The sequence below is a fragment of the Oxyura jamaicensis genome, chromosome Z, assembly GCF_011077185.1.
Source record: "Oxyura jamaicensis isolate SHBP4307 breed ruddy duck chromosome Z, BPBGC_Ojam_1.0, whole genome shotgun sequence".
In the NCBI taxonomy this organism is placed as follows: Eukaryota; Metazoa; Chordata; class Aves; order Anseriformes; family Anatidae; genus Oxyura; species Oxyura jamaicensis.
Window position 1 is genome coordinate 73,982,081 of NC_048926.1, and position 27,251 is coordinate 74,009,331.

At 46.6% G+C, this 27,251-nt stretch overlaps 2 protein-coding genes and 2 long non-coding RNA genes across 4 annotated transcripts; 2 read left to right on the forward strand and 2 right to left on the reverse strand.

Annotated features, from left to right (window-relative positions):
* Positions 1–132: 132 nt before the first annotated feature.
* Positions 133–4,214, reverse strand: LOC118156644 (E3 ubiquitin-protein ligase Topors-like). Its single transcript, XM_035310803.1, has 2 exons — positions 4,008–4,214; positions 133–3,480 (listed from the first exon to the last, which is right to left on the reverse strand). The coding sequence occupies exons 1-2, from the start codon at positions 4,212–4,214 to the stop codon at positions 511–513; spliced, it is 3,177 nt and encodes a 1,058-aa protein (XP_035166694.1). The 3' UTR covers positions 133–510.
* A 68-nt stretch (positions 4,215–4,282) lies between these two features.
* LOC118155871 lies at positions 4,283–5,747 on the forward strand. The gene is made up of 3 exons (XR_004746051.1): positions 4,283–4,408; positions 4,500–4,702; positions 5,630–5,747. It is a non-coding gene; the product is annotated as an uncharacterized LOC118155871 (long non-coding RNA).
* A 1,232-nt stretch (positions 5,748–6,979) lies between these two features.
* On the reverse strand, positions 6,980–8,484 carry LOC118155868 (zinc finger CCHC domain-containing protein 9-like). Its single transcript, XM_035309452.1, has 3 exons — positions 8,181–8,484; positions 7,398–7,548; positions 6,980–7,127 (listed from the first exon to the last, which is right to left on the reverse strand). Exons 1-3 carry the CDS (start codon positions 8,445–8,447, stop codon positions 7,012–7,014), a joined length of 534 nt encoding a protein of 177 aa, XP_035165343.1. The 5' UTR covers positions 8,448–8,484; the 3' UTR covers positions 6,980–7,011.
* Positions 8,485–10,439: 1,955 nt separating this feature from the next.
* On the forward strand, positions 10,440–26,277 carry LOC118155870. Its single transcript, XR_004746050.1, has 3 exons — positions 10,440–10,450; positions 22,295–22,299; positions 26,141–26,277. It is a non-coding gene; the product is annotated as an uncharacterized LOC118155870 (long non-coding RNA).
* Positions 26,278–27,251: the final 974 nt, after the last annotated feature.

The following is a 27,251-nucleotide window of genomic DNA, read 5'->3' on the forward strand; positions in this document are numbered from 1 at the left end:
TATTTTAATCTGATTGCTTTATTCAGATTTTGACATAACTCAATCTATGTTACTGGACGTGTTGTTCAAGATCTATATAGAAATTGCCAACTGCTTTTCAGGTGAGATCAGCTTAAACCACACAAATCAAAATACAACTCATCATGAAACATTTATTAAGAACTAAGCAATTTTTCCTATGTACAAAAAGAGCAATCCCCATAAAATGTATTTTCCATCTTTTGGTATGCTTTTGTTGTGTGTTTTGTTTTTAAACACAGCTTTGAAATAACTCTGTGGATATATTTTACATACCATGAGAAAATACGATGGCTTTATGAAATTATAGCTTTCAAGCAGTCCTTTGAGAAACCTAAGTAGGTACATGCTACCAATACTCTATCTTCTCCGACGTAAAAGTGCATACACATTCAAGGGGTTTACACAGTTCCCAGACATCTTTTAACATACACAAGGCACACCATGTGCTTTGTTCTCAAGGGGGAAAAAAAAGTTATTAAATTCACAATTTTAATAATTATTCAGTGCAAAATATGCTACATGTTTTTTTTCTGGGGACTCAAACCAACATGATCTGTTGACAAGTCTCTTTGGCAGCCTCAGTATCAGAGGTGATCTCTCGGGACACTCTAGTAAGGAAGTCCTGGGGGAGAACAGTTGACTAGAAGGCGTTGCTTGTGCTCCTTGACCGTGGCTAATTACAGTTGCTGTGTGAGTGGTGTTGCTGCTTGTTGTATCCACTACCAGACTCTTACCAGCTGCTTCTTGAGGCTCAGTGCCAGCATTTCTAATGTCACCATCAAAGTCTCTTCTAGCAGGATTACTGTACTTTTTGGCTGCTTCTCCAGTTTCCTTGCTCACTCTGTAAACATCTTCCCATCCTGTCATTCCCAGAAGAGGTGATGGAGACTCATTTCCCCGCTCATTTAACCTGGTTGTGCCTGTCCAAGTAACACTGCTGTCACATTCAGTACTTTCTGGCTCTTTGCCACTATCACTGTCAATTGTAATCACCATTGGAGAGGAATGTACGTGATGTTTCCGGTGTTTCTTCTTATGCTTTTTCTTTTTCATGTGCTTTGTCGGGTCTGTCACTTTTCCTTCATAGACTATCTCCACACTCGGGCTTCTCATTTTCTTCTTCTTTTTCTTATGCTTTGTCTCACTACTTGCTCGATTGTCTGAAAGGCTATCTTCATTTTTGTAGCAGTCGCTGAATTTCGACAAACTTTTCTTGTGGTCATTTTCTCTCTCTAGACTTGTGCTCTCCTTCACTGCACTCTCCAAGTGCCGAGTTTTGTACTTCCTTTTCCCACTGGGCTTTTCGCTTTTTGTTCTGTCAGCCCCTCCAGGGGGAGTCCTTGACCTACTGCTTGATCGACTCCTTGATCTGCATCGTTCGTAATAGTAATAATGCCTCTCATGGAGTCCCTTCTGGCTGTGCGGATCTGTCCTTTCAGTAAAGGACCGTATCCTGTATTCTGGACTAGCAGACTGTCTTGAATAGCGAGCCCTGGGCTGAGTCCTCCTCCTGCACGAGGAGCCATCTCCACCTGTCTTTCGACTATAGAAAGCATAACCCCACTGATATCTATTTTGGTAACTGTCTCTTATATAATAATCGTCACTGTCTCTGCTCCTTGATCTCCTTTTGCCATGGCCTTTGCTACGCGATCGTGATCTGCTTACTTCCCTGGATGTAGTGCTATCACGACCAAGGGAGTCTCTCTGGCTTTTTTGGGAGACACTAGTGTCACGAGTTCTCGACCTCCTCCTGCTTCTTTTGCTCCTATGCTTGCTGCTATCTCTGCTTCTTGATCGCCTCTTTTTAAGCTGGCGTTTGCTGTGATGCTCCTTCCGAGACCGATGGCCATGACTGCCTTGACTGTTCTGTGAATATGACTGTGGACTCGTGGACTTTCTCTTTCTGGACAATCTGTGATTACAAGGGGAGCACATCGTGTCCCTCTCCGAAGAGGGGCTCCAGATCGAGTCCTGTGGAGACAGATCTTTTGCTTTACCTTTGTTTTTCTCCTCATCCTTCAACTCGGTTCTCTCGACTGCAGGGGATAAGGAACTCCTACAGCTTCCTACATTCTCTTTATACACAGGGGAGCGTGGTGATGAGCTTTGTTCGCTGTCACTCCAGCTGCGACACTGGACTGACTGCTGTTTTTTCACATCCTCCCTTTTCTCCTCCTTGATGGACTCTTCAGAGTCTGAGGACAGCTCAACCAGTTCTGGTGTCCTCTCAGCTAGTGGCTTAACATACCCAACGATAACACAATTGTCTGAAGAAGAATCACTGTCATTTGAGTCAGCATTTGCCTGTAACTGAGTCTGCAATTCAGTTCTCTTTGCAGCAGAGTCTTCATCGGAACTTTCTGATGTGTCCAGAGGAGAAGCTACAGTTGTACGAACGTCCTCTGAAATGGAATAGGAAGGCCCTGGAGTTTCATCATCCCAGGGGGCCTGGCCAATACCGGTCATGGATGAACTGTGGTCTGGCCCATGAGAATCTGCCTCATCTGGAGATATAGTAATGATTGATGAGTCTGAGTGGCTTCCTTCATCATATGATGGCTCAGGACAGTCATAATTGGCATGTTGATCATACGCTTCTAAGTCAAAGGGACATCGGGAAAAAGTGATGAGCTCATGGAGGAAGTGTTTGGTCCGATTCAGCAAAAATGGCTTCAAAACATCAGCAAAGGCCTGACTCTCCAGATTGCACCTGGTCAGGTTTCTCATGATGACATGCTGCATGATGCTAACCAGACACCTGTGAGCACCAAACAAGACTATAAGCTCTCGCCTCAGCCAGGGAACCAACCTGTCAAAGCAAACAGGGTTGAGGTGGAAGAACTCTGCTGAAAGGTCTCTGTAGTGGCCGCTGTCCTGAATGCTACGGACACACACCCCTGTGCGGTACAGGGCCCTGCGGAAGTCGATCATCTCCTCCTCCTGAATCCGCCGCATATATCTGCCCTCTGCGCTGACCTGTCTCATTGAGGCCAGCCTCCTTATCATCTGCTGAATCTCCCCATCTCTCTGCCGTACTGGCTGGCTTGACAGCCCTTCAAACAAAATCCCATTATCTGGAGGGGACAGCGTCCTTTGAGGCGAGGAGCTGCCTCGGTGGTAAGACGAGGTGAGGCGTTCCCTTGTTAAGGCTGTCCGGTAATGAAACCTCTGGCCATCAGGGCTGGCAAAAGAGCCATTTTCTGTAGGTGTGAGTATGTATTCCTCAAAGTCATCCTCAGCACGAACCGTATGGAAAATGGAAAGGAAGGGCTGTTTGCAGAGCGGGCATTCTTTGTTCTTCGACCACTCCTGGATGCAACGGAAGCAGAACCTGTGCAAGCAACTATCTAGATAGGCGACGTTGTCAAATCTATCCAAGCAAATGGGGCACTTACTCTCTCTATCCCTCCTAGGGGGTGGGCAAAAAGTGAGAAAGAAACATGACAAGGGCAGCTGACCTAAACCAAGCAAAGGGATATTCCATACCATATGATGTCACACTCAGCAATAAAAGGTGGAAAAGGGAAGAAGAGGGGAGGGGTGGGCTCTGCTTGCGAAAACGTCTGTCTTCCTCCTGAGTACCGGCTACATGCGTTGAGGCCCTGCTTCAAGGACATGGTCAAGCATTGCTCATTTGTGGGAAGTAGAGAGTAATTTCTTTCCTCTGCACTTCCACATAGCCTTTACTTGTTATTCCCTTTGTCCCTGTTTTGTTATTCCCTTTCCCCCTCCCTTCTCCCCTTTTCTTTTTTTCCCTTTAGTTGAATTAATTAATATTTCCTTAACATTTTTTTCCCTTTAATTAAATTATCCTTATCTCAACCCGTGAGTTGTTCTTTCCTTTACTTCTTCCCCTCCTCATCTGAGGAAGGGAGTGAGAGAGCAGTTGTGGTGTTCAGCTGCCTAGCACGGTAAAACCACCACACAGGTGCCCGTGAGGCTCGGGCTGCCCGAACAAAGGGGCTCCCGGTGATGGGGGATACCGCCACCAGACAGACGGAGGATCCAGGCCTGCACTCACCACCGCCGAGGCCTCGCTCCCGGCCCGGCCCGGCTCCGCGGCCGCCTTCCTCCTGTGCCGAGCCCGGCAGCGGCCGAACCCTTTCCCGGCCCCCATCGCGGTCCCGGTCCCGGCGCTCCTCCCGCCCCGGGCGGCGGCGCTCCGCCAGGCCCCGCCGCGGCTCCGACATCGGCGGCGGAACTGGCGTTGCCACGGAAACGGGGCACCCCCTGCACACCCCCCCCCGCCGCCGCCGTCTCCCCGGCAGCGGGGCAGCAGACCGGTCGGCGCCTCACGGCGTCACTTCCGCTCCCCGCGCCGCCATCTTAGTGCCGGGCAGGAGGCGCCATGACGCGGCGGGACCCGCGGCCGCTGTGCCGCCTGGTGCGTGGGGGAACGACGACCCATGCCGCGATGTATGTCCTCGTGTCGCGATATCCCCGCGTCACGCCTCTTGTCGCTTCCCCCCCCGCAGGTGCTGGCCGCCGTGGTGCTGCTGTCGTGGGGCTACGTGCTGTACGGGGCGCGGGGGGCAGCGAGGCGGCTGCTGCAGGGCGGCACCGCGGTGCCCTGAGGGGAGGAGGAAGAGGAGGAGGTGCAGAGAGGCCGAAGGACGCCGCCCGAGCAGCTCTGAGGGGAGGATAAAGCGCCCGGTGCTCCCTGAGGGAGGGCAACGAGGTGAAAGATCGCTGTGGTGGTTTGCTACAGGGAGCCGCGGGAGGGGGGATGGTGGGGCAGGGCTGGTCCAGCCTGGTGCTCGTTGCCAAATGGTGTGCACCCACAGGCACCCGTGGATCTCCCAAATCGTAGATAATTAAGGTTGGAAAAGACCTCTGGGATCATCTGGTCCAACCACCCCCTTACCACCTATCTCAGCCACTAAACCATGTCCTTAAGCACCACGTCCAACCTTTCCTTGAACACCTGCAGGGATGATGACACCACCACCTCCCTGGGCAACCTGTTCCAGTGCCTGACTGCGCTTTCTGAGAAGAAAGGTCTCCTCATTTCCAACCTGAACCTCCCCTGGCGCCACTTGAGGCCACTGCCTCTAGTCCTATCACTAGTTACCTGGGAGAAGAGGCTGACCCCCAGCTCCCCACACCTTCCTTTCAGGTAGTTGTAGAGAGCAATAAGGTCTCCCCTGAGCCTCTTCTCCAGACTAAACACCCCCAGTGCCCTCAGCTGCTCCTCATAGGACACCAGCACAAGCCTCTGTGCACCTGATGGCCCTGTCTGTTCCCAGGGCAGGCTGGAAGTTTGCTAGCAAATTACATCCACCTGCACACAGACACACACACGCTTACCCATGGGGTTCGGAGGAAGATGCAAACACTTTTGTTCACCAATACCAGGCACACATGCTGTGATCAGCAGTCCTGGTGCTGGCACTCCCTCTGGGTTTACTCACTCCAGTTGCCCCAGTAACTGTACCTGGGACACAAGCACCATTCCTGTCCTGGGGACTGGGGCTGAGCCCCTATCACCCACCTCCATTGCTGCCAGCAGGACTCTTACCTGCTACCATCTCTGGCATATCAGAGAGACCACTGTCCACAAGGGTCCTCTTTGGTCCACTTCCTAAATGCTGCTTGCACGTGTCAGCTCTTAGGCAAGGTGGGATCCACTTGGAGAGACCATCTGCAACTCAAGTCATCAGAACAGGCAGCTGGAAGTGTCTTTCCCTCACTGTGAGCTGCTTCTCCCTGCTGCCTGGTGCTCACTCAAGAATACTTGTGAAGAGAGGCCTGGCTCAGTCGAGGACACAAATCCTCTTCTGGAGGGGGTGATTCAGCTGTGAGCCAAAAGGAAACAGTTCTGAAAGTCAGTGAGATGACAATGTGGGGTGTGGTGGCTTGTTTCTGTGCGGCTGGCAGGAGCAAAAGCCTGGTGGCTCCTCTCCCAGGACCAGCCCCGACCTGTGCCACCCCCTCCGACCCATGGACCTCCTTAGGCTGGGGAGCAGCCTTCCCCTGCGAGTCTGGGCTCCGTTCCCAGAGCCTCTCAGAGCCTCTGCCAGCGGCAGAGCTTCACCCACCCAGGGCCTTGCTCCCCTGCCCCAGGCAGCAGCCGCAGCCCTGGGACTGCCAGCGGGGCTCCTCACAAATACATAAAAATTGCTACAGGATGCCGCAGTGCCCCCTGCAAAGGTCTCTGTGCAGACAGACAGCTCTCTCTGCCTCTCTCTCCATGGAGCCTTGTGCCTTCGGGGTAGCTGAGTCGCCACGAACTGCATCACCCGCAAGCAGCCAACAGGTGGAGAAACACAGGGCAGCACGGCTCCCCAGCCTCGGCAGCACTTCCATGTATGCCCCGAGGGTCTCCAGCAGCCTCCGGAGGCCCTGTCTGCTCCCCAGAGTGCGAAGCAGCTAGCCCACAGCTCTGGAGAGCTGCAAGTAACCAGAGAAATCCCAGAAACTTGAGTTTTACAATCAGCTCACAGGACAGTGGGCTGCTGGGTGGTCAAGCAGTATACAGAAAACATACATTTCTAAGATTATCTTGAAGCCGCAAAGTATTTTTAAACTCTTAATTTTTCTTTAATCTTTTACAGTGTCGCCTTCTACATACATGAAACAAATGACTCCCGCGTGTAACTACAACAGATCTTGTTTTGTGTGAACACCTCTCTGTTTTTACAGCCTTAAGCTGTAAAGGTTATAAAGTCCCTTTTCAGACCAACAACATGGTTTTACTACATACGTAGGTGTATTTACATTTAAATACTCATTACCTACACACGGGATACTATGGTTTCTTTGTTTCTCTTCAAATTGCAAGCACAAGCAAGTTCTCATACTTTGCACTTCACCTTCTTTCAACCAAAATAGAAATCCCTAGATAATGAATATTAACACTGAATTCCCATGAACTGATCTGCTCTCACCAAGAGTAAAAGACATTTGGAAATTCCTTTCAGTAATACCCTAATTAATCTGCAACATTACTTTGCTCTGCATCAGGTAAGAAGGAAAAATGTATTTTGGTCACAGAAGATTACTGCACTCACCTTCAGCATACAATCCTTTGGGACTATCTGGACATGACCTTGACAGATGCCCCATCTCACCACAGATGAAACATTTTGCATAAGGAAACGCCCCTGCAAAATTCCACACAGTTTATGAAGCAAGTTAAAAACTTTGTACAGTCACTGACAGCTCTGAAAACATCACAATTACAATATTATACCATAATATAATATTATACTACAGTTTTAACACTACACTGTTAAGTAGTGTTATTTTAATGTTGTATTCCTTTAAACCTACGTATTCAGAACAGCTAAGTTGCTAGAACAGAAACCCTGTATTACAGTGGTCAGAAAACTCACACTAAAGCACTATGAGAAACATGAATTTCTGAACCATACCAGCAGCTGGATCTATCTTTGCCTTGCATTTGCTGATGTCATGTTCTGTGGATCCACACCGGTAACAGATCCCCGTACCCATGTCTTGACTTTCAAGCACCGCTGGGCAATCAGCAACACCATGGCCTGGTTCCCTACAGTGGAAACATACCTTTAAAAATAAAAATTGCTTTTTTGTAAACACGTCACAGAGCAAAACAGCACTTATAGGCAGAGTTATTAAAGAGAGCACTTGGTCTTAGTATCTGATTATTACTTATGTCCGCCAGATTTTCAGTACATCACAATTTCTCCTGGCTGAAACCTTCTTGGTACCATTGAATGCATCTCCCCGGTGGTGACGTTTGAGGTTACGCTAATATGAAAAAGTTTGTCAGAGGGCTCAGGGAATCCCAGCCTAATCGGCCTTCCAGGCTTTTTAGAAGGCAAGCGTATCAACAGATTGTCTCCCTGTGGAAACATGGTTAAGACAAGAGAGATGCTGCAGCATGTCACAAAATAACTGGCAGATGCCTGTCAGTAAGCAAGATTATTATTGGTTATTATTATATTTTTATTGGCGATTGCTTATCGATTCTTTTCATTTATCGGTTTATTATTTTTCTTTATTGGTGACTATTACCGATTATTATTTTTTCCTTCACCAGCAACACACAGAGAGAAATTCTGGGCCACGTGTGAATATTCACTCACTGACCACTGAGCTCCCTAGATGAACGATGATTCACGGGGCACCACCACACCAGACAGCCGCAGCAGGGCTCCGTTTCCCCCCAGCCTCACCATGGCGTTCCTCCTCGCCTCCTGCCTCCTCAGCCGCCGGCCCTCCCGCCGCAGAGCCTTCCTCACGGCCGCGGCCGTCTCCTCCTCGCCCTCCGCCGCCCCGCCGCCCGCCGCCTTCCCGAGGTGGGCAGCGAACCCGTTGACGTCGCGGTCCGCGTACTCCTTCCTCCTCCTCTTCCTCGCCGGCGCCGCCGCCATCTCCTCCCAGGGGGTGGCCGGCAGCGCCTTGCCCCCCTCGGCGGCGGCCTTGCGGGCCCAGCGCGTCATGGCCGGCGCCCCGCAAGCCCTTCCTCTCTCAGCGCGGCCGGACGGCAGCGCGGTCCCGTCCCGGCGGGGCGGGGCGCAGCGTCACGTCCGCCCGCCGGCAGCGCGGGGTGCTGAGGCCCCGCCGCCGTGGTGGGGGTGGGGGAGGCGCACGCGGTTGCTCCTGGGGCGGCTGAAGCCAGGGGCAGGAGCGCGGGGGCTCGCTTAATCGTTATCAATGATTTCTAAACGAAACAGTCGTGATGATTAAGGCCAGGAATGAGAGAATGGGGGCTTGCTTAATCGCTTTATAATAGATACTGAGGGTTGTTAGACATTGGAACGGGCTGCCCAGGGAAGTGGTGGAGTCACCATCCCTGGAGGTCTTTAAAAGACGTTTAGATGTAGAGCTTAGGGATATGGTTTAGTGGGGACTGTTAGTGTTAGGTCAGAGGTTGGACTTGATGATCTTGAGGTCTCTTCCAACCTAGAAAATTCTGTGATTCTGTGTCTTTGCTTACTGCGGTGCAAGTTAACCGAAACGAGGAGTCTCGGACCCCCTCACAGAGGATGTTTCCTGACAAAAATGGGGAACCTGTCTCACAAACCAGCTGAGACTGACCTTGTGGTTTGGACAAGAGCCAAGGAGCAGCTGAGGCTGTTCAAAGGCAGGGGGTCAACTAGTGATGATGAAGAGGAGTTACCGGACTTCATCCCCCCCGACCCCCCCGACGACCACCACCAGAAGGCACTGGGCAGGTGCAGATAGGAGGACTTTATGGAAGTGACTTCTTGGAGCTAATTTTAATACAAAGCGGGGATAGGTTATGAATATGTATAGGTGTATTGGGAAACTTCCTGCATATGTAACTTTTTCCTGCATATAAGCAAAGCAAGTTGCCACGTTAAGGTGCGCGTGCCTCTGGGAGCTATCCCTCATGCACCCAGCACCGAAATAAACCTCATGCCTACTCTATAACTTATTTGCTTTGAGTTATAGAGTTCTTCCACGAATCACTGCTTCTGCAACCTGTCCATGTCCCTTTGGATGGCATCCCTTCCTTCTTTGGTATCAACCACACCACTCAGCTTGGTGTCATTTGCAGTTTTCTGTGCATCTTCATGGAGACAACGTGCTGCTGGGGTACCGCACACCTGTGGCTGGCAGAGGTGCTCCTTATGCTCCTGCCCTGCTCTCTGTTATGGAGAAATGAAATTTCTGCGTAGCACGGCTAAGGGGTATATTCCTTTGCAGGCTCCGATGCCTCCTGGAGAGCAGCCAGAGGCAAAAAACGGACCATGAGGACTGGGGGGAGCAGCTGTCTGTGTGCAAATACTTCTTGCATTTTCCCACTACTAACAGCCCATCAGCTTCACCAGGTAGAGTGGCCAATTGGGCACAGCAGCTTGTGCCAGACAAGTTCACGTACTGCAGCATGGAGTGGAGCGCTCCTTCGCAAGCAGCACCAGTCCATGTCCCAGCCACAGCTCAGGGCAGCACCGCCAGGGTGCCTCAGGGCTGTTGGGAAAGGAGAATTCACAGAGATCTGGACACAGCCGCTGCTGGGCCAAGCATGAGTCAGATAGTCCCAGTCCTGCCTGGGGCTGTGGCCTTTGCAGATTCCTCCAGCGAGTCTGCACTGGACTTAGCACTATCCCACCTTTCTGATGCTAGCAGTCTTCCCCATCTTTTATCCTAAAAATATATGCATATGCTTACTGCTGAACTTGCTGTTCCCCTGCAGATACTGAGTGGCACACAGATCACAGGAGGCTGCTAAGACCAGCCCTCTGCTGATATGGGGTCGGGGATGATGTCCCTGGTGCCGAAGGTCTCCGTGTGGAGCACAGGCTTGCTACACACTGCTGTTGGAGCTGGATGGAGCACATTCAGATCTGCAAGTGTTGGAACTACAAACTAATCTCTTTATAATAGGATTTGTATTGACGTCTGAGGTAGGCAAGGTACATTTTGGGAGTTTATTAATTAACATCAGAAGCATAAGCTATATCGAGTGCAAAAGCCAGTGCCCCTGGTGTGGGAAAAGCGAGTCTTTGCCAGAAACATGTTCATAATTATGATGAAAAATATTTGTGCTTGTCCTGTCATTCAGCTTTCCTCTCAGCCACAGTGTCACTAGACATAACAAGTGACACCTCGTAGCCAGGAGAGTTTTCATAGGATGTGATATAGTGACACATTTCTGTCTCAGAGTGGCCTCGTTCAGTCCTGCAACAGTCTGCGGTAGCCACTGTCTTTGAGATCACCACTAGACCCCATTAGCCTCTGTCACAGGCTGGTGGCAAACAGTCACACAATAACCAAGCTGCTGATGAAGAAGGCTGCAACACAGACTTCACGCTGCTAGATTACAGAGCAGTGTCAGACATGGGTGACTTGTCATCCAATTATATTTCATCCCAAATTAAGAGTGCCTGCACTATTTGGGAGAGGCGTGCTACCAACAGGGACTGGCACGGATAGGAGACAGGTATAGCACAAGTCACTTGATGTGCTCTAAGGTTTGTGGTCTCAGTGAGGAAAATGCCAGCCACTAGCATGGGGCAGGAGGTGGATCAGACTCCTGTTAACCCAGAGAGACTCCCAAAAGGAGAACCTATCCCCTGTGTGGCAGCAGTGTGAAATTAGGGATCCAACCACGTTACTTGAAAGGAATAGGGGTGCATGGAGCCCCAGCCCATGATAGCATCAGGGTAAGGGCTGGTGCTTCTTCCCTGCAGGGTAAGGGCTGTCCATTGGAGGGGCCTTGTAGAGCAGGGCTGCTCGGGGGGTTCAGTACTGTAACATGCCTCTTTCCAGTAAATTCTTGCTCCTGACAAGCTGGGATTGCTTCTGACAAGCAAGACCTTTCTTCTGAAGCTGATACCAGCTTCAACACACAGGTTTGTCATCTCCCCTTTGTCCTGTTTTCCTCAGGGTTTTGCTCAAACACGACTTACAGCTGGTCCATAGCTGTTTGTGTGCTACATCAATGTAGGTCTCTCCTTCATGAACAAGCAAAGTGACCAAGCAGAACAGGAAAAAGTAGTGTCATGTTCCTACAAGCTCTGACCTCAGCTCCAGACTTATCATGGGTGTTGTGTCAAAACGATGCCAGGCACAGCAGACACCATCCTGTGCTGTCTGCTGTCTCTGAATGAACAGCAGAGTAATCGACGTTGCATCTCCCTGCTTCACAATGAACTCTCTCATCATGTGAATGGCAGTTATTCCCCTCAGACCCACCATTCTAGGCACCACTGCTTTGGTTTATAATATCTGCAAATGTAAAAATAGAGGTGTTATCCTTTAACTACATAAAGCACAAGCAGGTGCCCCCAGAAAATGTCTCTGCTTTGAAAGGTATGTCATGGCCCCTCATTTTATATACTAAAGTAGTCAAGGTATAACAACAGAGGAGTATTCGAATGTCATGGTGTTCCTGCCAGTCTCCTTTACCATCTTCCTCCATCTTCTAGGGTTTTTGTCCACAGAAATCCCTTCCCCAGCCCCCAGCTGCTCTCCCTGTTCGCAGGGCAGCTGCACCCCAGCAATGGAGATGGTAACCCCAAAAAGAAGAAGCATTGGGGCAGACCTACAGACCCTGCTGTTCTTAGAAAGATGCTCAGTGGACATCGAGGCACTGACACAGAAAAATACTTCTCCTCCAACTTGTATTCCTTGTCCTCCAACTACCAGCACTTGTGTGTCCCTGGCTGGCAGATCTCGGCTAGATTTCTCCAAAATCCTCTGAGATCAGTGACTGGTATGGTTTCCTTTGTGAATATGTTTTAAATGGGTAGGAAAAGCCCCATTCTGAGGATAACCACTCCAGCTCAACTTTACTTTTCTTGCTCCAGCACATGACTTGGTCACATCTGCTTTTCCCCAGGACAGGCTCCATTCTCCCACAAGTCTCATCAGTGAGATCAGCAGGAGCAATCCCATGCAACATGTATATCCACGTAAGCCAGATCAGGACTCCCAGGGATCCTTAGAGCAGGTCCTGAGGCCTCTTGGCAAGACCCTAAGGAACATGTGGCCATCCTGAGGATGACTAGAGGCCATCGGCAGCAGGCAGAGACTTCCTCTACAGTGGCAGGACCTCCTCCATGACCTCGTCACTTGGTGTCTCTGAAAAGGGCTGCTCTGTCCACCACCCCCAGCCACTGTTGCACCCTTTCTTCTAGGTTACACTTCCCTATGTCTTACACTCCCTCGTGGAGATGTTTATGCAGAGATCTGCAGTGCTCTTTCTCCCTTTGTGTCTCTAATACTGGCCTGCAGTGATCTACAGTCCTGGTTAGTTCATTTTTTTTTGTCTTTTCCTTGAATAATGGTGCTTAGTGCAGGTCACAAGATGGCCAAACATGTCCCCTGGGCACTGCAATATCTGTCTTCAAAACAAGTGATTGCTCCTCAATCTCTATATAGTGAATATCACGTTTACAATGAAAATTGCAATTTTCCTCGTCCACCATGGCAATGAGAGAACTCCAGTCCAGCAGGATGGATAACTGCAGCCTTGCTGCCCTAAGCATTCAAATCCTTTATTTTGGGGCTCCCTCGGCCATCAGACTGGCAAATAGACAACAAATGGAATGGAAAAACAAAAAAAACAAACAACAACAACAACAGCAAAAACAGTGCATGATATACTTTTAGTAAGTGATACATCTTAAACCGTTATTTTCCCCTCTCATTCATCTCTGAGTCTGTAAGAAATGTGGGTTACAAGCACAAGGTTCTTTCCATTAACAAGGACCCAGCCTGTGTCCGGTGTGCATGTGTAATTCTGCATGGCCAGTCTCAGGACTGCTGCACATGGCTCTCTTATTTTTTAGGAAAGCTTAGTCACCTAATGAATGGTATGGAACAGATAAGGTCTGAAATCAATCTTGTGAGTAACTGAAAGCTTTACTTAACTGAATTAAAAGTATGTCTTATATTGGCTTGATAAAACATTTTCTTGCAGCAAAACTGTAGCATCACCTAATTTCAGCTCAAACACAATGGATGGAATGCACCGTGCCAGATTCTGTGCTGGCTCCATGCCCTTGCAAGCTCAACTGTCAGGAGGAGGGTGCATCTTAAAATGAAAAAAGTACACAAAGATACAGACACACACTGCCTCTTTTGAGCTCTGCTCCATGTAACAGGAACATCCCTCCCATCCCAGCATCCAGGACTGTAGGAGTACGTTGCATTAATCCTCCATCCTGACCACAAAGCATTAATCATCCTTCTTGACCACAAAGAAAGTTAAAATGAAAGAACCAGGCCTGTCTGCTGTTGTGTGCTGAAGTGCACAGCCCCACCTGGGTAGGGAGGGATTGACGCCCGTCCCTTCTCACCATGCCATTTGTCATTGTGCCCAGGTTTTCCAAGGAGTTAGCAGATACAGGTACCCAACACGATACAGACATGGGACATAGGGCATAGGACGTGACTGGCCCACAAAATGAAACCACAGGAACTGAGTGAAGAACTTAAGGATCAAAATCTTTCAGAGATTAGGGGAACACCCTCTCGGCATTCACACCTCCTGTTCATGCCTGAGGAAACCTCACCATGACTGGGAACTGCTCAGGGGCAATGAGTTCAGGAGGATCTCCAGGAGACTATCACCCTGAAATTAAGGGCTAGGTCCTCTGATGAGTTACCAAACACAGGCTGCTTTTCTGGGGGCACTCAGGTTAGGAAATGTTCTTGTTAAAAGAGTTTCTTCTGTTCCTTTAAAGAAAAAGCAAGATCTACCCCAGCCCAGCTTCTGCTTTTCCTTAGTCTTAACTACTGATTTGTTCTGCAGGACTCACAGGGGTGTTTTTCAACAGAGAGTGCTCTCTACCATCGCCAGCAAAACAAAATAAAATCAAGATATACTTTTTTTTTTTTTCCCTGAGAGCAATGCACACAATGCACACCAGAAATCCCATTCAGGAAGAAGCTCCAATATTTCCATCACCATCGCGTGACTTGCCTGGAAGTTGTGACCATGCCATTCCTCCTCTTAAAATCACACCAATAGTTTAAAAATATATATATTCAAGTAATTTTGAGGGATGGAGGAAGCTATCTTTCAAATAAGAGCTACCAAGTGTCATTATTTTATTCTTGCAATCAGGTAACTATTGGACTGAAGCTGTGATTTCAAGGCAATGCAAAGTACTAGAAAATCAGTGACTCTGTAGTGGGCTCAGTAGGTCTTTCTGGTAATTAAACATTTCACAGCCCTAAAACCCAGCCATGTCTTTTCACTAGAATAGAAGCAGATTGCACATCATTAAATTGCATGTCCCTATCCCCAGCTCTGTTTTAGGTCTTCCAGGTTTTCTTTTCTGTGACTTGCCACAGCTCCAATGGAAATAAAAAGCAGTTTTCGTCTCAAGAGAAAGTAGAACAAGCTTTAATTGCAGGAGTTAACCTTAGGGCAATTATTTTTACAACTAACTGCTGATTTTTGAGACTTAAACTGCTTGCATGCCAGACCTCAGACATGTGAGAGTGCCTTTTGATTAAAAAAATGCCAGGCACTTGATTTCTGATGTAAGCCCCCTTTAAGATGTCTCAAAACCTGGGCAGCCCTGAAATAATAATTTTAAATGCTCACCATTTATAAACAACTGACTGAAAATGCTGCCCTTTGAGGTGCTGTAATCCATTTTGTCCATTTGTTTGTTATTTGGTAAATCTGGTAAAAGTTTCTAGCTGTTCATCCAGGTTCACTGCAAATGACTGCGTATTGAAAAATACCTGTATTTACAATACACCAAACAACCAGAGAAAACATTGACAAATTGTTCACAAGAAAATAACTTTTGTACAGTAGATCTGAAAGTAAATGTAGGCACTTCAGCTTCAAGAGTCCTCAGCTTTGAAAATTGACTTTCTCTACTCCCAGCTATGCTTGCTAAGGAGAAAAATCCACAATGCACACACATTGCTGCCTCTGACAAGGAAAAAGCTCTCAACCATGCTTTGTCCAGAGGACGTGGGGGAGAGAGAGAGACAAGAGCTGAGGAAAATGTCCATGTTGGGACTGCCCCTGCCCCTCTAAGCATGGCTGGGTTCCTCCCTCTGCAGACTGGGACAGCACACCAGTTTCACCTTCCTGGCCAGCCTGGGGATGACTCCTCCGAGGGAGTGGGTCCCCATCCTCTGCTCCTTGTGCTGCACGTTCCTCACACCACCAGCCTCCTCCCTGAAGGTCAGGCAGGAGGGAGACGAAGGAGGAGACACTGGAGACCGCTGTATGGACATGTGCCTGTAGAGGAGGCAGTCCAGGCAGAGCTTCTCCTTGGGCTTTCTGGCAGAAGAGCTCAAGGTGCTGTTGGTGGTGGAGACACTTGATCCTAAGGATCAAGTCCACAAATTGTTGGATAGCATGGAAAGACATGGCTGGAAAGTCAGATCCATCTGTTTTCCTCACAGGGATGTAAAAGCCCTCCAGGAGTTCACTGAGCTTCAAGAAGAAACAAGAGGAAAGATATGTCAAGGTGCTTATGGAAGGAAATGCAGTGCGGGTGGGGACATGTTGAAGACTTCTTCTTGCTCTGTGTGAAGAAACCTGCAGTAGCTTCCACGCTTCCTGGAAGTTTTGTTTCTGGGCAGCTTGAGAGTCCTGGGAAGAGGCTGCATGTTTATCTAAGCAGAAGAGGTTAAATGAAACCCATGGTGTGAGGATGTCCAGGCAGAACAGATCCATTACACTGGCTGGTACCTCTTTCATGCCAACTGCAGAAGTCCAAATTCAGAAGAAAGCAGCTGAATTCCTCAGCGTTTTTGAATTGAATGAAGGTTTCAGTCACACTGAGGTATGACTGTACAAATGTGTGATCTGTGGCTTGGGCATAATACTCTGAACTTCTGCAGTAATATGGTACACATGGAAATGTTTCAGTCAAAGAAGAATGAGGAGGAGGAGAAGAAAGAAAAGGAAGACAAGAAGCATCAGCAGCTCCTTCTTTTGACCATGAGATGGCAGCATTGCCGTCAGGCTACCAGGCTGCCTGCTTCAGCCTGCCAATGCTTTAGATCAACCTAACAGAGAAACTTAGCTATAAAAATGTGAGTGGGGCATTTTGTACTCTTGCCCTTAGCCGCAGTTCTCATTTTGGTGTGTAAACTAGTACTGCTGGCAGTTAATTTTTGGAGAAAAGCCCTCAAGTGCTTTGAGTTGGACTCGGTGATCTTGGAGGTCTCTTCCAACCTAGACTATTCTGTGATTCTGTGATTCTGTGAGTTGTATCAACTAGCTCTGGGAGCAGAAATCATGCAAACAGCATGTGCTGAGGGGAAAAACAGAAAAACTTGTCACATGCCAGCATGAGGCCAAAGTTGTGTAAAAGTGTTATGTGTGTGGAAATATTTTGAATCAATCTGGGTTTCCCAGACACAATGTGAATTAGAAAATGTTACAGCTTTATAAGAGAAACTTGGAAGATCCCCAAGACCACAAGGACATAACGAAGGCTCAAATCCCATCTCCTCAATGCTGCTTCTCTGAAGTTTACAACAGCTTAATTTAGCCAGGGGAGCTGGCTCCCACTGAAGAAGCACTGTTCGGCTAAGTTTTCTGACCTTAATGATGTCCATGTAGTCCCGGAGTCCCTAGGTCATGCACCAGTATCTCCACATGTTGGGGGCACAGAGGGTGGCCGTGGTGACATCCCACAGGTCTATGCACTGAAAACTCAGGAGCAGCAGGAGGGGCACTGACAGGGGGTCACAGGGAGTGTGTAGGAATGAGGCATATGTACAGACTGGACAGGTGACACTCACCGAGTAGGATTTTCCACTCAGACCCACTTTTTGCTACCTGTTAGGCACAGCAGATGAGGCCCTATGCTTCAGTGGACCACAAGCGGCTGCATCTTGATGTATGTTATGGGTTAAGTGATGGTATTTGGTGTGCATTTCTCAAAAGGAGAGCCTCTGCCTCACAGATGGGAACTGGAAGCAGAGGACTGATGAATAACCTTCTTATAGATGTTCAGACACTTCATGTCCTTTATGAAAGAGTAATACAATTTTATGATACCACTATGATTTTATTATACCCACTGTAGTTCAAGTCTACTTTTTACAGGGCTGAAGCTCACGGATTTTGCAGCCCAGTGCCTGTGAGCTGTGAATGGCTGCTCTGAGCATCCCCACATTTGCCTTCTTTTGCCCAGGAGGAAACAGTTTATCCCCTCCATTCTCAGACAGCACATAGGAGTTGTGTAAAAGGCTGGGATTTTGCTTCAAAAGATCACCGTCACAGAGGCTCCATTTAAGGATGCAGGCATTCCCATCCATTCTGCATCACTGGTTTCAGTGCCTGCACACCACACCACAAATCTCTCTGCCCTATGCTGCCTGTCAGCGGCTGGGTGATGCTCTAAAGGTTTTAAATGATGTCTAAACACCTTGAGGAGTGCTTGATAGAGGTCCTGGGGTGCTGCTAGAGGCTTTAACTACATCTACCCCCCTACTGAATATGGACAGGAGTTGTCACTGAGACTTGTCAGGCAGAATTTGGAAAAGCATCAGGTGGTTGGGAGTACACATCCTGTTTTCAGGAGGGCCTTGCAAATGTTGGTGCTGAAAAAAGCAAACAGGTACTCTGCCTTATAATTTCATCAACACTTCGAGGTCTGGATCGGTTCCTGTGAGGCTGAATTTTTATGGTATAACTCAGGCTGCCTGACTCACTACCATGACAGATAAGGAACAAGTAAACAACAAACACTGAGGATATCTAGCATGAAAATCTCAGAGTCCTGTTCCCTTGCCCCAGTGCCTCTTTTGCCCCCACCCTCCTGGAGGTCACCTGATGGTTTATTTTTCAAAGGATGCTTTTGAGAGGGTGTGTGTTGATTATGTGAATGGGCAGCACTTCAATGCCCTAGTAGTGATAGTTCCTTTGAGCAAGTCTTTGTGACTGGTTCACTCGGTGCCACACTCCTCAGAGAGCCCAGCAAAACCACAAGAAGTGGCCATCTGCACAGGCACAAGCCCCTCTTGCCAAACTTCTGTCACTGAGATGAATTATTGTATAGTTATATTGTACAGTTATATCTGTCACTGCTTGCCAAAACATGCACGCAGTCTACTGCTGTCCAGACAGCTATTAACTGATGGCTTGTAGCTGCTCCACGCCAGACCTTTTAAGTGTAAATGCACACTCCACATGTCTAGACACTTAGTGCTCTGCTCCATGCCAAGGCCAGGAGTTGAAGCATGTGTGTGGCTGGGCAGGGAAGAGGTGGAGGATTGCCAAACAAGATCGCAAAGCATCGTCAGAATGGGTGAGGTCTCAAATCTGATTTCTCCTTAAAGCTTTGTGTCCTCTCCCTAAAGCTCCTTGCACAGCTCGTGGTGTCACTGCCTCAGTGGCAGGGCATCATTCGTCCCCTCTCCATGCAAGCAAAAATACTGATCTCCCACCCATCTGTCCCAAAGCAGATGAAGATCTCTGTCCTGTCTGGGTGTTCCTAAAACCCCCCAGGTACTTGCTCATTTTTTAGCTGCCCCTCCTCATTTCTGTGTTGGCCCACATGAGGATGCTGACTGACACACGTCTCAGGTAACACTGCTGTCCAGAAGGAGCAGAGATTGCAGATGCTCTTTAGAAACAGCAAGCTCTAAGAAGAAATCCTGCAGCTCTCTCCAGGGATAGATGCCAAGCTGTGTTTCTCTCTGGCATACATTATAAAATAAACCACTGCTTAGCTTCAGACCAGCTAGTTTTCAAACCCTGCAAGACTGTGCATGAGGTCTGCATGTGGTTGTGAGCATCACAGGGTGGGCACCCTCAGGTGTGAAAAGAGGAGAGGACATCCCACGGGCTCTGGAAGCACAGCGGTTTTTAAAGGAGCCATCTGGATTACATCAGTGTACAAAGGGAAAACCAAAAGCAGCTGAGTTATCAGAACTTTAATAATTTGCATAGCTCAGCCTGCCTTAACCACATTAATCATTAATCACCACCTGCATACTCACTTGTAGACCAAAAGAAAGCACATTAACCTCAACCTCCATGAAGACAGCTGAAATCAAGCTATAGAGGTAGTTTAATACAACAGGTTTCACTTTGCAACAGACAGAGAAAGCAACTGGTAGCCCCTGGCTATCACCTGTCCATACCTCTGATGTGAGCAGACCAGGCTCAGGAAAATACCTTATTCCAAAACAGCTCTTGGTACATACACTTTCAGTCATACGGAAGTGAGATATAAGCACATGGCTGAAATCAAGCTTGTTTTTAAGTACATTCCTGAGCAGGGAAGGACTTAAGCAATTGTTTAAATGTTTCCCTGAAACATGACCCCAGAAGTTAAACAGGGCATGACAGCAGCTATTGCTTGATGGGCCTATTTGCACTCTGCTAGTCGAAATGCTTCACAGGTCCATGGGAACTTCCCAACTATGCTGATATTCATACTTGAAAAGCTGTGATTTTTTTTTTTTTTATACAAACGTGCCTTGAAATTTCAAGTAAACGGTTTTCATTTGATTTAAGGAAACAGTCAACTTTGCAGAAGACAGTTTATTAAATACATGAGAATTGGTCAATGCACCTAATTACAGACAAAATACTGTGAGTAAAGCATGCACTTAGCACAGACATCAATGACTATCTTGATTATCTCTGAAATGGTCTTCAATTCTGTAAAGATTAAGGCTGTACCAACACAAATACGAAAAAAAAAAAAGAAAAAAGAAAAAAGAAAAAGAAAGTCACATTACATTAGTAGCAAACACTGTACAGAAAGTTGGAAAGTGAAATCAACTTCTAATGCAGCAGAAGCAGACTTATTAAAGATTGTCAGAAGGGAATAAAGATGGAGCTGAAGTGTGATAAAGATCAGAATATCCCTGGAATTTGCAGATGAGTAAAACTGAATGTCATACTTCAATTAATACACAACCGAACTCATTCTTTTCTAACACCCAATATTCTCACAACTGAGCAAGGGGTGAAACTCAGACACCGTAAGAAAAGAAAATGAAATGAAAGGAAAGGAAAGGAAAGGAAAGGAAAGGAAAGGAAAGGAAAGGAAAGGAAAGGAAAGAGAAGAGAAGAGAAGAGAAGAGAAGAGAAGAGAAGAGAAGAGAAGAAAAGAAAAGAAAAGAAAAGAAAAGAAAAGAAAAGAAAAGAAAAGAAAAGAAAAGAAAAGAAAAGAAAAGAAAAGAAAAGAAAAGAAAAGAAAAGAAAAGAAAAGAAAAGAAAAGAAAAGAAAAGAAAAGAAAAGAAAAGAAAAGAAAAGAAAGGAAAAGAAAAGAAAGGAAAAGAAAAAAAAAAAGAAAAAAAAGAAAAAAGGACCTCTTGGTTTTACTTCCTTCTTATCAAGTGTACTTTTATACTCAAACACTAAAGGGACATTTTTCAAGGAGGCAAAGGAGACATCTAGCTGAAGGGTGGTGAAACAGACAGCATACCTTTACTCCATCCCAGTCAAAGAGGGATGGCGTGATTTGCAGCAGGAAAAACAAAACAAAACAAAAAAACTCCATCAACCCACAAAAGCAAAAATAGACTTCTTAACTGGCACAAGTCTCAGACAACTTTGTTGATGATATTGATCCTTCCAAGGATTTTATCCAGTTTGAAGTTTGCTTCTTAGACATCTGCTGCAGAAAGAGCAATGTGGCATCAGCATGGGTCAAAATTTATCCAGCTATCAAGTTAAAGGATTGCCAGCCCTGGAAACACAGAAGGGTACGAAGGCCTCAAGTAAGCTATGAAGTTTTTTCCTCTTTTACATCAGTGAAGCCTTTTTCTTCATTTTTCTCAGGTCCTTGTGCAACTCCAGAAAGAATGAAATTTGAGAACAATGGTGTTGAACAGGTAGCTCTGAAGACAGACTGGCTGACAACACTCCTGACATTTTCAGAAGAAAAAAATATCTTTCCTTCTCTCAGATATCCTGGATTTGCAAAGCTTTAAAAATTAAATGATTAAAATGCATCAAAATATTACTTCTCCCTAGTAAACCATTGCATATATAAACTCCCAAATGCAGATGCAAGAGATTTGTGTTAGAAGGTGACATATGCAAAGAAAACTGCATTTTGGTTGTAGAAATTTATCGCTGCTCATGCTCAAATCTCGTTCTTAATTAGCTGATTACAGCTGGGGCTTGCAAAGTAAACTAAGTAAGTCCCCAGCTTCTCCTGGGGTGTGGATGGATACATTCATTCTTGCTTGGCCTCTTTCAGCAGCACAGATTTAAATGCTACAGCTTTTGTTTGTTTGTTTAAAAAAAAAATAGAAAAGGCAAAAAGCTTGTCCTTCACTTTGGACAAAATGCCAGATTACCAAAGCACATGACTGACAACACGTACACAGAAGGCATCACAGTGATTGGAAAGTAGTTTCCCTTCCACCACAGTATTAGCATCAGCCAGTTTGCTTCCTGAAACCAGTGAACTGCAGTGAAAAATGAACAAATGCCAGTAAAATTGCTGACACACCACAGGCAGCAGGCTAAAACCTAATTTTAGGACTGCACCTGTAAAATAACAACTGCATTTCCAGCTTGCAAAGAGCTAAATAAATGGTATTGATCACTTTCCTGATTCAAATACAAGCTGAAGAAAATGTATATATATCTAGCCTCACAGCCAAAGAGAATGAGATGAGAATAAACAACTGCTCTGCTTCAGGAACTGGATGCATTTCTGGGCAAGTTGGGCCAATGTGTGGACTAATCTAGAAAGACCAATTGGCAAGCCAATTTGTGCAGTTGGTGGGGCTGTGGGGACTAAGACCTAGTTATAAGCAGAAGAAACACAGGAGATAAGCCCCTCTGTCACTGTCTTGCTTATTTAATATTAGGGCCATGCAGGCAGGAGTTGTGTGGGGCCAAACCACGGACACAAGTGGAGGTATGTGTTTTTGTGTACGTGGCTACCACAGAAGGAAAATAACAGAGCAACACATTGCAGCTGCTCTCAGCTGGCAGAAAGTGCCTGAAGAAGCCACCAATGTATAAAGGGTAATGAAATGGCTCTTTATGTCTGAAGAGACCCTTAAGTTATGGGAACTGAGTGCTGCAAAGGCCTTGAACATCCTAATCACTTTTGGAAGGTTGAGATCTTTAGAAAGGTTTACAATAGTTCAGTTGGAAGGGGCCTTCAAAGCTCATCGAGTCCAGCTCCCTGACCACTTCAGGGCTACCAAATGTTAAAGCACATTATTGAGGGCATCAACCAAATGCTTCTTGAACACTGGCAGGCGTGGGGCACCAACCACCTCTCAGTGAGGAGAGGGAGCCTGTTCCGGTTCCTGAGCACCCTCATGGTGATGAAATCTTCCCTAATGCCCAGCCTGAGCCGCCCCTGGCCCAGCTCTGTGCCCTCCTTTGGTTCCTGCTATGGGTGACCAGGGATCAGAGGCTGGCACCGCTCTCTGCTCTTCCCTTCGTCAGGAGCTGCAGGGAGCAATGAGGCTGCCTCTCGGCCTCCTCTTCTCCAGACCAGACAACCCAGCTGTCCTTAGCCTCTCCCACATGACATGCTTTCCAGCCTTTGGACCAGTAATGTTGAATTTGATTCACTTTTATTTTCCCAATCACATCATTTTTTCTGGAAACTTGGTATTCTTGTTTGGGAAGCCTTCTCAAGATCTTTAACAGATTTTCATCCCTCAGTATGCAAAGACGCAAAACTGATGGATGGTCTTTTCTTTTTTTCCATATAAAATAGTGTTTTAAGGACCAGTCTAGGTGCAGCTGACCACGCCTGGTAGCAGATGAACCAAGCGCCAGGCAGATGAACATCTCACATTTCCCTCCAGCTTGTTTCTGTTGTACAACTACAATATGGTATCACTTCAGCCTGTCAAAATCTTACCAAAATCAAAACAAACTCTGTGTGTGTGTGTGTTTGTATTCGCTACACTGCCAGATTCCAAGGAGAAGGTGGAAGAGGAACTGAAAATGCAATGTCAGAATTTCGATAAAGAGTTTGTCTGCTGTGAAAGCAATTGGAAAGAATTAGACCAAAAATCTTGGGCTTGAATTTCATCCAAGGCTCATTTTGCAACAACGTATGGCTTCAGCGGAGGCAGAAAAGGGGCTGGAATCCACCACTTGACCAGGCTGACACTTGTTTGTAAGAGCAAGCTCACAACTGTCACGAGAGCTAACAGTTTCTCATGGTAATCAGAGGACTGCTTTCATTAAAAGGCATTTTTAGCATGTTCCATGACAGCTCACGCAGGCTTGGCTAATCACTGGATCTGTTACCAACAGGAACATTTGGGTGCGGCACATTCCCTCTTACCCCTCGCCTTCACAGTTGGCAGGCTGCTACAGGAGGTATAACTGAGGGAGATAATTTGTTTTTAGCTCTATCAAGGTTTTTTTTTTTTTTTTTTCAAATTAAAATTAATGAGAAGACACTGAAGAAAGAGAGATTGTTTAATTTATTAAATTTTTTTTTTTTTTTTTTTTTTTTTTTTTTAATGTGTCAAGCTGATAAGTGATCATCGATTCAGAACAAGACACTAGAAGTTTGGCACCTCCTGTCTACCACAACATACTGATTCCTTCTACAGAAGGCACTAAATACTGGCTTAAAACAGGAAACAAACAGCAAAACATGGAGTTTTACCACTACACACATACAAAAAAATCTGTCAACTGGCACAGCTCCTTAGTACAGTTTTCAGTTAACTACAATGGTGGTGATTATAGCAGCAATGGTTAGCATTTCTACAAGTACCACATAAATGTACAGATGTCAGAGCGCCTAGAAAACATGCAAAATCTCAACAGCAACATCACAGAATCACATGATGCATAGAAATATGCAACAGTGAATCTTTTAACATTTTTTTTTAATAAAATGAAAAAAGAATCAACAAAGACTACCTTTTTACAAACTTTTCTTAAAAAAGGCTGAGTTGTTTTTATTATTCAGGCAGTTACAAAAGATATTACATGGAAGTTAGCTGTAGAGACAGGCTCAACTCTGAGTATGGACGGGTTAGCCACTTAGGAGAATTCCCAGATGATGCTATGTGTTGGTTATGGGTTGTATTGGTTAGGTTTGAGCAAAACATGTTTTTGAACTCCTATCTTGGGAGAAACAGTACTAATCTTGTCAATTTTCAACATGGGACAAAACACATTCACATTAAAATATTAGAAAGATTAAACATTGCATTCAGGGAAAGATAAAAGCCTTACTTTTTTTTTTTTTTTTTTTTTTTTTTTTTTTTTTTTTTCCCTAGCACCACTCACCATGATAGCAAGGGTTGTCATAGGAAAAATATTGTTCAAAGGCAGAATTAAAGTCAGCAGATAATTAAAACAAATTGAAATGGTTTTCTAATTCCAGTGTAAAACAAAGTAGGATATTAAAGGACAGCTTAAAGATGAGGATTATGCTTGCCTTCTTCAGAAAAAAAAAAAAAAAAAAAAAAAAAAAAGAGAGAGAGAGAGAGAGAAGGAGAAAAACTTTTTATTGCATTTGCCAGGCTTTCCCACTGCCTTTCACACTTAGTTATCCTGCCCTTTTCTGTCGAGTAACTTGGTCTGCTCTGGCAGGTCTCAAGATGACCCCAAGACACACAGATAAACGAGTCCTGTCCAACAGCAGCACCACCAGGTCACAGGTGCTGCTGTTGGGTTCCCATGGTTCCCACCGCTTCTCCCCGTGCCACCTTTCTGGCTCTTTTAACACATTTCATGTCAAAATCTGCCTGCATGTCTGAGCACTGTGGATATTTCTGCACCTGCATTTCACACCCACCCTACTCCATCCCAACCCTGTGCAGAGGAGCCCAGTATTTTTTCTAGCATAGTACAATACTTTTGTCCAAAACATTTTGTATTTTCTCAATTCTTTTCCCCTCGTGGCTGTTTGGTTATTTGCTTGACATTTATGGACTGTATAAAACAGTGCTAGTCAAAAAGCCCAAAGGCTGGAATTCCTCAAGCAGTGTGAAAGAGCTAAACACCTCTTTCTGTTCCCACTGAAATTTTACCCCGCTGAATTTTGATGAATTTCAATGCTATCTCCTACCTCACCAGTCTCTTAAAAAATCCTGAACACAGTGAATTAATCACAACAGATCAAATGAAAATCTGAAAAGGTGCTGATTTCTTCAAACACTAGTGACTGCTGTGTAATGAATGCCGAGCACCAGAGTAGAAGATTAGGTACAAGTGTCCTAATCCCTTTGAAACAGTAAGTCCATTTCCAATGCACAGACAGCTCATTTAATGGCATTTTCATAATAAAACAAACAGAATTTTGTCCATATTACCAACCAACATTTACCAATTCAGTGAGAAAACAGAGAAAATCAATTCCTCCCTTGAGACACAGACTCTAGAGACTATGTTAAAACCCATCAGTTCACGTAACGAGCAAATCTTGTGCCAAACATTTTTTTTTTTTTTTTTTTTTTTTCCCATCAGATTAGGAGTTAAAGCTTTAGACATCCCCACTGCTTGGAACATTTTCCAGTGAATGGCTATTTTCAAACTTTCCAACAAGCTCACAGATGCCTCTAAGCCATGGAGCTTTGTGACTTCGCTGCTGTAAATGCCTCTCTGCTGGTTTTGGGAAGAGGCGAGGTACTGGAGCTCCGCAGGGCCTTGCTGGCTGTGCAGCAAGGAGGATGTGACTGGCACTCACTTTGCACCAGTGGAGCTGGCAGCTCTGGGAAACCCTCCTTTTCCTCAGGACAACATCATCAGAAGCAAAAGAGGTAAAGCAGAGGGGAGAACCAGCCCCCATATCCCCATTGGCCCCCAGCTTTCCAAACCCCTCAAGGAAGTATGGCACAGCTTTGTGTGTCAGTCATACACAGTCCATCGTGCACCACGGTGCCGGTGCCATCGTGTAGCTGTGCTGAGCCTTCCCCTGCATGGCTCACCAACACGGTATGGGTGGCCATGTCCAGCTGGCCCAGGGCTCCTGGTTTTCAGAGAGTGGCGCAGTGACGCAGCATGCAGAGCCAGCAGATGTACTGGGAGACACCAGTCGAAGTGGCACTGCTCCTGACCAGCGCGGCAGGCCGGGCATGTGGGGACCATCACCTGAAAGTGCAGTCCGAGCTCTTCTGCTGTGAAGATAGCCATACCTTGTGGTGGCCTGCCTCCTCTCCACACTCTTCCTCAGAGCATACAGATTCAGCACATACACGAAAGCACAGAAATAAAAGGAAAAAAAATCCCCTCTCTTAAGAACAAGGACAGCAACTCACGTTAGGCAAAACAACCACCTCGCCACACAAATGTATAACAAAGAAGCCTCGTTAAAAAGTGCAGATCCACTGCCAGCCGCACGTAACAGTGCACAGCTGAATCCCCCTCTAGCCTCACACGGAGGCGTGAATTGGTTCATTTCAGGCAAATCAAACCATAGCTCTGTGTCCCACTGGCACTCCTCCTCCCCATACATTCACGTGGCCTTTGAGAGTTCCAGGGAGGTCCCGCTTCCCCCTCGCCTGCACCACCAGAATGAATTGATTTCCAGTACGGAGCGAGCCCAGGATTTAGGTGCTGCAGAGGAGTGGTCACCTCGCTCCTCTTCAAGGATGTCAGCAGAGGCCAAACAGCACACAGACGTGGGACTGGCCCTTGACACACCACTGAATGTCATCTCACTTTGTGATTTGAAAGCACTCCCACAGAAAGCAGAGAAGAAGAGTGTCCAGAGAGGAGAGATGCCAGGCTGTGGAGTGCTGGTGTGCGGTATCCCACCTACCACGCATACCCGAAGCGAGGCAGCCTGCCCTGAGCACATTATCCCCAAAGCACAAGGTCACTTGGTAGCAGGGAGGGAACTGCGGGCCAGGAGCTGTCCTGCACTGAGCAGTCCTC